This window comes from Ursus maritimus, unplaced genomic scaffold, assembly GCF_017311325.1.
Source record: "Ursus maritimus isolate PB19 unplaced genomic scaffold, ASM1731132v1 scaffold_35, whole genome shotgun sequence".
NCBI lineage: Eukaryota > Metazoa > Chordata > Mammalia > Carnivora > Ursidae > Ursus > Ursus maritimus.
In genome coordinates, this window is record NW_024426119.1 from 9,700,896 (window position 1) to 9,713,988 (window position 13,093).

Sequence of the window (13,093 nt, forward strand, 5' to 3'; positions counted from 1 at the left end):
CTCTCCCACTCCCCCTGCTTGTGTTCCCTCTCTCGCTGGCTGTCTCTATCTCTGTCGAATAAATAAATAAAATCTTTAAAAAAAAAAAAAAAAAAAAAAGAACGAGTTCTCAACATTTGCTACAACATGGACGGCACTGGAGGAGATAACGCTAAGTGAAATAAGTCAAGCAGAGAAAGACAACTATCATATGATTTCTTTCATCTATGGAACATAAGAACTAGGACGATCGGTAGGGGAAGAAAGGGATAAAGAAAGGGGGGGTAATCAGAAGGGGGAATGAAACATGAGAGACTATGGATTATGAGAAACAAACTGAGGGCCTCAGAGGGGAGGGGGGTGAGGGAATGGTGGGATAGGCTGGTGATGGGTAGTAAGGAGGGCACGTATTGCATGGTGCACTGGGTGTTATACACAACTAAGGAATCATCGAGCCTTACATCGGAAACCGGGGATGTACTGTATGGTGACTAACATAATATAATAAAAAATCATTAAAAAATAAAAATAAAAAGTCTGTCTTTTGGGGCGCCTGGGTGGCACAGCGGTTAAGCGTCTGCCTTCGGCTCAGGGCGTGATCCCGGCGTTGTGGGATCGAGCCCCACATCAGGCTCCTCCGCTATGAGCCTGCATCTTTCTCTCCCACTCCCCCTGCTTGTGTTCCCTCTCTCGCTGGCTGTCTCTCTCTCTGTCAAATAAATAAAATATTAAAAAAAAAAAAAGTCTGTCTTTCCTCCAATATTTTGAAATGCTAACTTCCATCCATTTCTAAATTTTCTATTTTGTTTGATTGATCCGTCTATTCATGTATGAATACAACAGTGTTTTCGTTATAGAAGTTTTATGCAATGTTGTAAAATCTGATAGGGCTAGTAACTTTTCATTACTCTGGGGTGCCTGGGTAGCTCAGTCAGTTAGGTGCCTGCCTTCGGCTCAGGTCACGATCCCAGGGTCCTGGGATCAAGCCCCACATGAGACTCCCTGCTCAGCGGGGAGCCTGCTTTTCTCTGTCCCTCCGCCCCCCCCCACTCCCACCCCACTCAGGTGCACACACGTGCTCTCTCTCACTCTCTCTCAAATGAATACATAAATCTTTAAAAAAAAACAACAACAACTTTTCATTACTCTTCTCAGGGTGTTCTTTGGCTACTCTTGCTTGTTTATTTTTCTGTGACAACTTCAAAATCAATTTGTCTGACTTTAGAAAAACATCAGCATTTTTATTAGAATCTCATTAAATTTATAAATTAACTTGGGAAGTTAGGATGTTGAATTGGCCTATGCAATTAAACAATTTTCAAGTCTACTTTTGCATCTTTTTGGAGTGCCTATCCCCAAATTTAACTTATTTACTTTATTTAATTTATTACATATTTAATTTATATAATTCATTTAATTTATTACTCACATTCTAGGAAGGATAGGAGTAGGGACAGAGACAGGGGTACAAGATAAGAGTATTCTCCATACCTGCAGATGCCTGTGCTTGGGCATCAGTATGGCGCTGGCAGACTCTACTCAGGAATTCACTCACTTGACGCAGGGAAAGGGCATTATGCAGTGTTTCCAGGGGGTAGATGGTAGGCACCATGGAACACCCTTCAAATCCTGTTAGAAAAGAGATGGGCAAAGTCAATGTTATTCCTGCCAGATATACCCCAATTGTCCAAGGAAGCATGGAGTCCCTGAGAGCCGTGGCTTTTGGAGTATGGGGTATCCAAGATCTCAGGAGAGGGAACTCTTTAGAGCCCCTACAGGTGTCTGTTTCTCACCTCCAGATTTTTAAGAAGTCTACCTGCTAAGGCCTCCAAGTGAATCAAATCACCTGTCATCCTACCCATGGAGAGCCTGCAATGACCCACAGAAAAATCAACAGAATTCCAATAGGGTAAGCACCTACATTTCTCTTGCTCTTTCTAGGGGAATAAAACCAAAGTCCAGTGCTCGCTTTGGCAGCACATATACTAAAACAGAAGTCCAGAGGTAAGGGGTGAAATTGAAGGTCTAAATGAGGTAGGGAGGTCATGGAGCTGGGAAGAAACAGGAGATTTCAGGGATCATGTAAAGAGAACCGGATAAAGGAGGAGGGCATGGAATCTGAAGAAGGATTCATGCAGATTTAGGATATGGGTAGAAAGGCTAGAATATCTGGAAGCAAGCTGGAGTGCATGCAATACACATGAAGCTCAGCCAAGGAAAACCACATGCATGAACAGGATGGGGATGGAAGTTCTTTCTTGGTCATTTCCATCACATCAAAGCTTCTCCCTTCTGCTCTCACTGGAAAACCCCAGACTTGTTAGGATTTCTCTATTCCATCAGGAAAATGAGGCAAATCCCTAGGAAGAAGAATAAATACTGATTCTCTGTCTGAACCCAACAATTCCAATGTAGGTTCACCAGTCTGGTCAAGGTAAAGGGTAAACCTAAATATATAACCCTAATCCCAGGGCCTGTTGATGAAAAAAAATGTCCCCCATTGGAGGATCAAGAAGCACACATCCCAAGCATTTTTTCAGCCCCCAATCTTTCTTATGTCTCTCTATAACTCTTTAAAGAAATTAAGAGTAGGCAGGACAGCAATATCTATGTAAGACATAGCCTCCTGTTCACTAATGACTAAAACCTGTAATTCAAAAGGATTATACCTGACCATCTTCTAACTCTGGCCCTTGTTTGCTTCAAAGATTCAATTAAGACCTTTGTGCCTCAATTTCCCCCTGTACTCTTTGTGGCAGGAGCATAGGAGAAGTACAGTCTCTAGCTCCTCAGAGTGGCTAGAAAAACGTTTGCATTTGAGGATGGTAGTAGCAGAGGGTTATAGAGACAAGAACAGATTTCAGGGCAAAAGACCACTCCTATACTGAATAGAACTGGGAATGGGTAACATTAGGAGGCAGTAAGGAAGGAGAACAGTAAGGGGATGAGCAGCCAATGCTACAGCTACCAGGCAGTCTGGCTCCAATCCCACATCCAAGCAACTAAATGCAAGTCACATAACCTTAGGGTAAACAGGAGAAAGGAACAGGTGGACTCTCCTGCCAGAAGTGCAATAAGCAAAGCAGTCAGGCCCAGCCAGGGTAGTGGCAGCAGCCAGCTTGGTGGCAGGGGGTACCGTAGAGGCACTCGGGGTCATCCTGGCCTGAGCGCAGCCAGTTCCGGAAGAGGCGCAGGTGGTAGGAGCACTGGTGCAGGTGATGCGCCAGCGTGGCATCCAAGGAAACTGGCCGGCCCCCTGGACAGTCAGAGGAAAAACTGCGCAGCAACCGGACCACAGGGTGCTGGTCATCCAGCAGCTCTGGAGGGGATGGGGGGGACCACGGCAGGAAGCACAAAGATAAAGAAAGAGAAGAGGGAGAGACAATGAGGGGGGCACTGAGTGGCACAAGCATTACTGGGAGGTGGGGCCACTCAGCTCCAAGGTGAGCTAAGAGAGAAGCAGAGATGGTCAGAACAACTGGGTATCTCTTGCAGGAAAGAAGAGTGTTGGCATCACACTGAGTCTAAAAGAAGGGGCTAGTGAGGCTTCATCATACAGCAAGGCCCTCCCCTCTTCCATTGGGCATAATTAAATCGGTGCTTACAGACAGCAATCACATCATTCTGGATGGGGGTAAGCTGGCAGTTTTGTGGCTGGAGTCTTGATTAGAGTTCTAGTGTCCCTGTTCATTCCTGGACAAACTCTACTTAGGGCCTGCTTCACAGACGAATGTATCTACAAAGTTGGTATAGAGACGCAAAGATTCAAAGTCACTTAGAGAAGAGGGTCAAGAATTGTATAGGGTATTAAGGCAAAGTCTGAAGCTAAAAAGGCTCCTAAAGGTTCAGGCCAGGCCTTCTGGACCAGACTTTAAAATAGCCACAAACAGGGCTGGTGTTAGGTAGATGGCAAAGGAGATTGACAGGACACCAGGTATAAAGGTCCTTTAAAACAGAATATGTAAAAAACAGAATCAATATGTGAAAATGACGATGCTGACTAATCAGCCTTTACTCTTGTCCAAATATACAGATTTTAAAGAAATGCTGGCATAAATCTCAGGATTCAGGGGACTCTGTATCCATTACTGAAGCCAAAAGAAGTTAGATAATTTTGTATTTTCTTCCCACTGCTGGTGAGTCTAACTTTGTTCAGCTGGTGAGTGGAAAAGCTTCAATCCTGAACCACTTATAATTTTAGCTGCTTGGCAAGCTTTGTAGATATATGCAATTCAACTGCAAACTGTTGAAGGCAGTGAAAGGCATGTGGAAAGGGGCATAGAAGAAACCAGTAAGGAAAAGATCCTAGGTAAAAAGTATGGGTCTTAACACCTGATGACACGATACTGGTATAGAGAAGGTAGGTCAGGTAGCCAAAGATGACCGCTCAGAACTCTCAGACCAGAAGTGGTTCCACAGAGTGATCTTATGAGACTATGGTTTCCAGAGACCTCAGTCTGAAAGTCAGGAGAGGTTTCAGCTCTACCCAGGCACTAACTGTACTCTAGAAAATAATGGGCTTGGTAAATCCAATGGGTACTCTAACATTCCAGATGAGGGTGAACCACAGTCTCTTTCCCACTATGTTAGTTTACTTTGGTGAGTTCAGCGTGCAGTTTAGTAATGGGCCATACTTGTATACTCAGTGTAGTCACAAGATGTGACAGAAGCTTATTAGGAATACAGGAAGGGATGGCTGAGAGATGTTCTCTCATTAAGGTAAGGAGACAGCACTGCCTTGCCTCCTTTCCAAAGCTAGGTCCAGGTTTTCCAGCTGCTATTTCAAAGCAAGACATCACAGCCAAGAGATGGTGATGATGGGACAGTAGAGTGCATATTGTTGTCACTAATCTGCCATTGGCAATTGTAGACAGAGCATCCATTCTGTAACTGCTAGGTCAGTCAAGCAAGATGTGACCATGGGATAGAGCTCTCATTGTCCTGAGGGACAAATTAAATCTAGGTAATCTTCAGCAAGAGACATAATAGCTCCAAATTTCTCCTGATACCAACAGGGAGATCCCAGATTCTGGTTTCTCAAGCACTTTTGCTTCCAAACTCAAGTACAAGAAGAACAATGGCCAGAAGGCCCCTGACGAAGTGTGCAGGGTGTCGGAGGAGATCTTGAATTTACTCTCCTGTACTCTACTAAATTATCTAGGTCTTTCTTCTTCTCTTCCTTTTGGTAGAAATAATTCATCTCTTTTTCAGCTGGTGAAGCTGCTAATCAAGGCGTCAGGGAACTAGAGATACGTAGGTTCGAGGATCTGTTTTATGGATCTGGATCTTTTCTCACGTAGCCCAAGAACTAGCAGATCAGTGATTTAACTCTGATTTCAGGGGCCCAAGTTCCAGTACTATATTGTATACTCTAAGTAACACATCTCCTAAGTCCAAGTCCCAGGCTGTAGGGCTGGGACAGGTGCATGAGGTTCTACTCTGCAGATGACTGTGGCACAGGAAGGCCAGAAGAATTTGAAACTAAATGTGTAGGCACAGCCATGCCACTCTGAAAGAGAAGCTCCTATCACAGGGACACATGGGAGCTGGGGTGGGGGTGGGGTTAGCCAACCTAGGGAAATTTCAACAGTGCCTAGTGGAGAGGTATGGCCTGATTGGGCTAAAATCTAGCAGCTGCCATTGGCTAAGGAGTTTCTTCCAGTCAGAAAGCCAGGCTAATTTTACTTCCTTTGGAGAGACTTAATGCTTGGACAGAAGAAAACCATGTCTAAGAAAACTGGATTTACATTGAAAACAAGATACAAGGCAGAGAGAAATTAAGAATATAAAGTACAAAACAGGGAGTAAGCCCTGGGTTCCCCTGCCATGCCCTACAAAGAGAACACTGCCCTTCAGGTTTTGGTTTACACAGGTCTCTAAACTCTCCCACCTTAGTATGGCCAGACCAGTTCTTCAATATTTTCAAAATATTATTCATTCCTAAGCTCCCCCAGAATTCCCAGGAGACAGCTCAATTTCCACTTCAAGCTACTCTGAGATAGTGGTGTCTTAGGTAGGCTGTGGCTACAGGGAAACTGGTAACTCACGCTGTATAATTCAAGGTGCAATCCCTTTTCCTTTCCCAATGCCTCCTACTCCCATCTTTCTCTCTTTATCCCAAATCAATCTGGGCTCCTGTTTTCTAGGCCCAGGCTCTAAGTTAGTAGTAACATAAAGCAGATGTCAGGAGCACAAGAGCCACATAAAGTACACACAATGATAGGAGATAGGAATATGGTGATGGAAAACTATAAACTCAAGACCAGTACCCTTAGGGGTATGCTTGGGAACCGGGAACTGCAGCAGCATTGCTCCATAAGAGAAACAAATTAGTCATTTACTCCAACTAAGAGTTGGAGAAAAAACAGGAAGATCAAAATTGTATAAGCTAAGGAGTGGGGGGGGGGGAGAAGACATGGAGATGATACAGGAAATACTATTCTCTTCCTAAGAAAGAGAACCACTATTATGTTTGTACAAAACCCAGCAGTCATGTGATGGGAAAAGGAATGGTTTAATTAATATTTTGGGGATGATGCTGAAAAAAGTGACAGAATGGTGATGATGGTGACCATGGACATAAGTCCCTGAGTTGCCACACAGATAGGGCAGCCAGGCTGCAGCCAAGACTAAAGTTTGTCACAACAAAGGGTATGCCCCAAGAGGGACACTTAGTGAGTGGTTCATTCGGAGACAGCACGTTGTCAACATAGTGGAAGGCAGAGGCAAAATCAGTGTCAGAACTCAGAGGTTAAGTGTCTGGAGGTGACATAATGAGGGGGAATGACGCTGAGTCAGAAGCAAACGTACCGTTAGTCGGATGCTTTGCAAACGACACAGAAAATCGTTTTACGGCCGGGACAAACAAGAGCTCTGGGGAGAAAAGACATCATGGGGATTATACCCACCGCTGTCCCCACCCTCTGCTCTGGAATTTGCCCGCAATATACTCTGTTCTTTACAGTTAGTATATGACCTGCTCCCACCCCCCCTTAGATTCCTGACTATCACATTTCAGTCTTCTCCTTTGGTATAATCTCCTTGTAGGAATCTGTGTGTCATCTCTACCACAATATGGCCCCACAAACAACCCTAATTTCACCACCACATCCTCTTTCTGGTCATTTGGAAATAAAATCTGTGTAAAACCTTTCATCCCTTCCCCCAGTCTCTTTCCATATCATCTTTCCTGACTTGGCTGAGCAACTTCCCCATCCCTGATTTCCTAGATTTGAATCAAGACTCCACTGCATTTTTCCTGACCATGGATCATCCTCCTTGGTCCTTACTCCTACAGGCCAGAATCCAGGAAAGAATATAAAGGTGGAGTAAATTGATGTAGCAGGGCTGTATGTGGGAGATCATGAAGGGATAAGCATAAATAAGTAGTATTTATTGCATTGAGAGGGAATGCAAATGGAGGCGTGGATGGGGTCTAGGTTTCTTCTCCCCTCTATAACTGATGAAGCAAACTTGTTGTAAGGCCAGTGTCAGTGCCATCTTAAGTATAAATGGTTCTTGAGCTGCGCCTGTGCTGGGGGACAAATGAAGAAATGAGTTGCCCCCCAAAACCCACCCACATACCATCTCGGTGCTTCAGACTGGCAGGTGGTAGCTTTTTGCCATGGCTGCGGGCGTAGTCCTGAAGATTCGGGGCGCTGGAAGAGCCACCCAGCACTGTGGTGCTGAACAGCCCTGTGCACTGTGAGCCTGCAAGGCCGGGAGTGCATTAGTAGCCACACAAAGCTGCAATTACCACACAGAAGTATACATAACTTCACATGACAACATGAAGACACACACACATAGTCACTCAGAGCCACCACTATGTGGCCACTACACATAACCACAAACAGATTTCACTATTGTCCACAGCTACACTGGGCAAGCAAGGTAGGGATTTTGCTAAGATCTACATGGTAGATACAAGAGGCCACTACAAATACAGGGTTAGTCATATTAGGGGACTCAAAGTTACTGAAAGGGGTAGACTATGCTCTCCAGGTACATTTTAGGAATTAAAAGAATAGGTAGATTTCTCTAGATCTCACCAGATTTAATTCAGTGCTCCTTACCCTAGATACCGAGTTCGAAGAACCCAGAAATATAGTCCCTTATAGACTTAAAAGGAAAGAACTTTGATTGAAACTAGAGACTAGGTTTTGAGCACTCAGCTCAAATTCCAAGTTCACGTAAGTTCCAATTCCTCCTAAGTTCTTCATTTCCTCCTAAGCCTTTAATCCAACGTTCCCTTCCTTCTATCTCTCTTTAGGCCTTTTTCACTTTTCCCAAGAAAAGAAGTATGAAACTCACTGAATTTTTAAAGCTAGAAGGGACTCAAAGATCATCTAGTACAATCTTCTCATTTTAGAGGTAAAGAAACAGAGATTCAAAAGGGATCTCATTTGCTCAAGGTCATATAGTTTGTCAGAAGCTAAACTAGACTGGAATCCAGGTCTTCTGATTCTGAAGACCAACTGTGTTCAGTTAGAAAAGAAATAATTATATTTTTTGTCAAGAATAAACAGAGCATTGTTTCTGAAGTGAAGACGGACACAAATTGAAAGACATGTGAAGAGTCAGGTGATTACATGGACAGCATGCCTACTATGTGCTGAGGGCCCTATTAAGAAGGAGGACGTGGGAAATAGGAAACAATAAAAAAGCCATGTTTTTTCTGCTTTCAAAAGTTGCCTTATAAGCCCTATGCTCAAAGCCGGATGCCTACACATATGAGTTTGAAGAAAGCAAAGGGAACTCTATTGCCAATGACAGGAGTAAATAAAACTTTAAAAATCTCAGCAAATAAACCAGTCAATGTTCGAAATACGACTGAGAATAGGTTTGGGACTCTATAGTCCCCTCTCTTACTATAGCTCACAAGGATGGAGTGGGAGAGAAGAGACAAGATTGATACCCAAGTTTATAGGATTTGGCTCTCTACTCCCAAATCCATCTTAGCCAAGAACCTGGGTTTGGCTTGGGAACTTAACATAGCAGAGATGGACAGAATGGAAAAAAGGTCAACTTCCTCTGAGCCCACAAAGAAAGGGCCATGGTTTCAGGGGTCTCAGCATTTCAAGGTCACTATAGAAATCAAGAAAGCTCAGATGGCTAATAATCTGGAATTCAAGACTGCTGCTCTATGCAGCAACTTTTCCTACCTTTCATGTGTAGAAAGGCTCTAGAATGGGGTTCCAGAGTAATAAAGGCTGTTAAATATGTCTACTTTTCTTCAGAGAAGCTGAAACTAGCTGGCTTTATCCCAGACCACCCGAGCTTTGTTCTACATTTACTTCCTTCACTAAATCATTTTCTGGTGCAGTCCTGCCAATCCTGCCCTGTCCAGTCCTAGGATCATCTCAGAGGGTAGTGTCTACCTTACCACCACCATCTGTCAACCAGTCCCACATTCATACTTCTGTCTTGTTCTTGACAGCATTCCCACTTAACTGGGCTAGACACAACTATCCTCCTTTCCAGCTTACCTGAAACCGATTCTTTACTGAAACTTCTGGGAAGAGAAGTCCATGTCACAGATCTATGCATTTGTCATTTATTTTTCATGCCCCAATCCATCTACCTCATTTCAGGGATCTAGAAGGCAACCTACTCCCATAAAATTAGCCAGGAAAGTTATCAAGGCCTTTTTCCCGCTTGCTGGTCCAAAAGCTAACCATTTTGCAGCCAAGAAATGGGGTGTCAAGAACAAAAGTAACAGCAAAATGAAAGGAGCTAAATGGAGAGAATAAGAGGACAAGATAGAAGCCAGAGGACCAAGTCCAGACCCCACACAATTGTCTCTAATTGCCAGTTTTACTTACTGGCTCACAAGGCCCTGTATTCAAAGACAGCCCCTCCCGAGGACCACTCCCCACCCCCAAAGAATACAATACCCTCTGAGGCTTGGTCCTTCCTGCAGTCTGTGTTCTTAGGAAAGGTTGAATGATGTTCTCCACCCCTCTCCAGGAATCAAAAAAATCAAGAGACAGTCCCTCAAAGTCCTGAGAGAAGCCTCTGCCACTACACCAGTCTCAGATATGTCCCTCAAATTTCAGGAAGGAAGGAAAAAAAATTACAGAATTAGGAGAGGATGAAGGAGAGGGTATGGAGGTAGGAGGGGCCAGAGCAGGGATACAATAAACATAGGTCGCAGAGGAAGACATAGCACAAGTTCTCCAAATGAGGAACAGGACACTTATGAGGAGGTCACAAGTACCTCTATTTATAGTTTTGTCTCTGATAACTCTGAAGTATCAGAGTCTCCATGGTCCCTTAAGGTCTGGGCTAGACCGGGAGGACAGATAAGGAATGAGAGGGGAAGCCAGAAAAATGCCCTTGAGCCAGAGAAATGGGGGTTGGTGTAAAAAACCGAAAGACAAATACCTTCCTGGAATGGAAACAATCACCTGGGATCAAAGTTCACACCTAAACATGGCTTCTCCCAATTCATCCTCCCTAGCCCCACCCGACAATTCCATTGACTAGATGACCCCAATGCCTGTGACCAAGGTTTCCCACAATTAAACCTTCTGGAACAGACAAACACCCCTTCCCAACAACAGGTGAAATGCTGGAAAACCATACCTAGGCCACTCTGCTTCATCTCTGTTGGTGGCCGTGCAGATGAAAAGAGCCGGTAGCCACCAGGCCTCGAGGATGAAGTCTCAGAAAGCACCTGGAGAAAAAGACTCTAATATTACCATTTTGCTACCTCAACCAAGAAGTTTAAAACCCAGGTCCTGAATTCCTGCCCCTATAAAGCCAAGCAATGTCAGAAAGTCTGGAAGAACCAAAGGATTTTTATGGGGGAAGAAGAATGAAAAGGGAATGGAGAGTGTGCTTTGCAGAGGGAACTGTCCAGGGAATCCTATATACCAGATGGCACTTGTATTTCCAAGATGCCTGTCCCCACAGCCCTTCTATCCCAAATCTGAGAAGTCATTATTCAACCATTCTCAGTTCTCAGCAGAGAAGGGTTCCTTAATCTTATCTATCACTCCACAGGACTCAGAAAGCCAATCACAGTAAATGAGCCGTGATAAGAAGGAAAGTCTGGCTACCCTTTCCTCTTTCCATGGGACAGTTGTGGTTATGGCAACCACACTCGTTTCTTATCTCCACCAAGAAACCCTCCCCTCCATGTCTGGAGACATGAAACAGATTTCTAAAAGGGCTACAAGGGCCTAATCACACAAATCCCAACACACACACACCCCACCACCCCCAGATAGTGTTCTGAGTTCGTAGGTCCCAAAAGGCAAAGACAGAGGCAAGAAAGGAAGATGAAGTAGGGAGGGACACCTGTGTGCAGGATGCCAGGTGAGTGGTGGACACAGCCCGGGGCTGTAGGCCGATGGCTGGGGAAGGCCTGGGGAGGTCTCCTGACCTCCTGCGGCGCCGCCCCCGCAAGGGGATCAGGTCCAGGTTCCCCGTGCACTGCATGTTCATGACCTGCAATCAGACCGGGTGGAAAGCCGGTCACAGCTCCTTTAACTCCCAGGCTCCCAAAAGCCCCAGTGCCCATTGGGTAGAGCTAGTTCTAGGACTGAGAGGATGATCACCTAGGGCACAGCTGCTATGAAGGTCACAGATTCTGTATTCTAAAACTGTCCAAAAATATGCGATGACAAGAGAAGGGATGGGGGGAAGAGTTGTAGTCGATAAGGTAAGAATACCATGTCTATACCTATAGAATAAGGAAATGAAATATTAATATTAAAAGGCTGTGTGACCAAGGAATAGAGAGAAGATTTTCTTGCAAAGCTGAGGAGCATATCTTGGGCAACCACCATCCTGGATGAACCATGGTATAAGCAACACTAGGAACTAAAAGGAAGAAACGTGATTACAGCAGGAAGCTTCCTGTAGGCCTGAAAGAAAAAAGCCAACTCATCAAGTCTGAGAGATGATACACAGAGAGCTCTGCTTTTGTCTCTCGACTGCTTAAACCAGAAGGAAAAAAGGGGTTAAGCACAACAGTGCCAGAGAGACTGGCAGGCCATGTGAATGGGGAAGACATTTCAATGTGGAGAAGCAGTTTACAGATGGGAGATTATACATCATTCTTGTCCACTTGATCTCTCCGCGTGAGTCTGCAGGGTACTAGTGTCCCGCGGTACTAAGTTAACTTACACCTCAAAGAGAAAATGATGCATGCCCCTCCTAAAGAAGCTCTGAGTATTCATTGCACCAAACATACTGTAAAATAATCAGGAAGAAAAGAGTAAGTCCAAAACAGACTGTAGCTTGTCTTCTCAGCTTTCTCCAAAATCTGAACTGTAAACCTCTGGTTGAACCTATATACGCTAGTCACCGATTCTTCTGAGATATTCCTAAAATGAAAGACCGATTCCTTTAAGACGGAGAGCTGGTACAGAGCCAGGTGAGTAGATTTATCTGTCAAAGCAGGATCCAAAGCAGAGAGTCAGAGTCCCTGAGACAGGGATGAATCACGGGGTCAAAAAGAGTGTCATTGAGCCAAAGATGGAAAAAATCTTTCCAAGAAAAAAGACCTGAACAAAAACATCAGCACAGTTAGCTGGACACAATGTGACATTTATAATAGTTCCTCCTTCTAGGCTAGAGAACTACAACCAGGCCTAGAGATACACTCCAAAAATAGTAGACACAGGCCCAGGCTGATAACCCTCCTCAACAGAACAGAGGGAAGACAGAGAGCCCTCCAGACTTGCTTCCCTATCTGGGAAGAGTACAGATAACCCTAAAAGGATGATATTAAAGCATCACGTAATTGCTCCTGTCTGAGCTATAACTTTTATCCAAGGCAACAAAGAGATGGAGAGAGCCTGGCCTTTAATAGCTATTGATTTATTATTACAGTTACTGTTTACTGAGCATCTATATGGTATATATTACTTGTGTTTCACAGATGAAATACTGAGGCTTGGAGAAGTTACCTTTCCAAGGTCACACAGCTTTTAAGTATCAGACTGGGTGTTTAGCCCAGAGTTCATGCTGTTTCCACTATATTTCCTTTTAAAGAACAGCGTTTTCAAATCCATCCAGAGGCCTCCTCCTCAATCTCATCTCTTAAAATCCTATCTCCGAGGCACCTCTCACTCATATCGCTTTTAATCTCAGAAGTAGCAAC

General features: G+C 44.4%; 1 protein-coding gene across 2 annotated transcripts in view; it reads right to left on the bottom strand.

The window, feature by feature from the left end:
• The window catches only part of PPIP5K1 (diphosphoinositol pentakisphosphate kinase 1), a 44,265-nt gene that overhangs the window by 16,853 nt on the left and 14,319 nt on the right, over window positions 1-13,093 (bottom strand). Inside the window, exons 25-28 of one of the 2 annotated variants that reach the window (XM_040620519.1) lie at window positions 11,284-11,433; window positions 10,567-10,657; window positions 7,564-7,689; window positions 1,471-1,608 (exon numbers count right to left, since the gene is read on the bottom strand). In XM_040620519.1, the coding sequence (XP_040476453.1) occupies window positions 1,471-1,608; window positions 7,564-7,689; window positions 10,567-10,657; window positions 11,284-11,433 (505 nt within the window). Of the gene's footprint in view, window positions 1-1,470; window positions 1,609-6,789; window positions 6,853-7,563; window positions 7,690-10,566; window positions 10,658-11,283; window positions 11,434-13,093 lie in introns of both variants that reach the window. The other variant, XM_008702161.2, reaches the window with a different exon arrangement.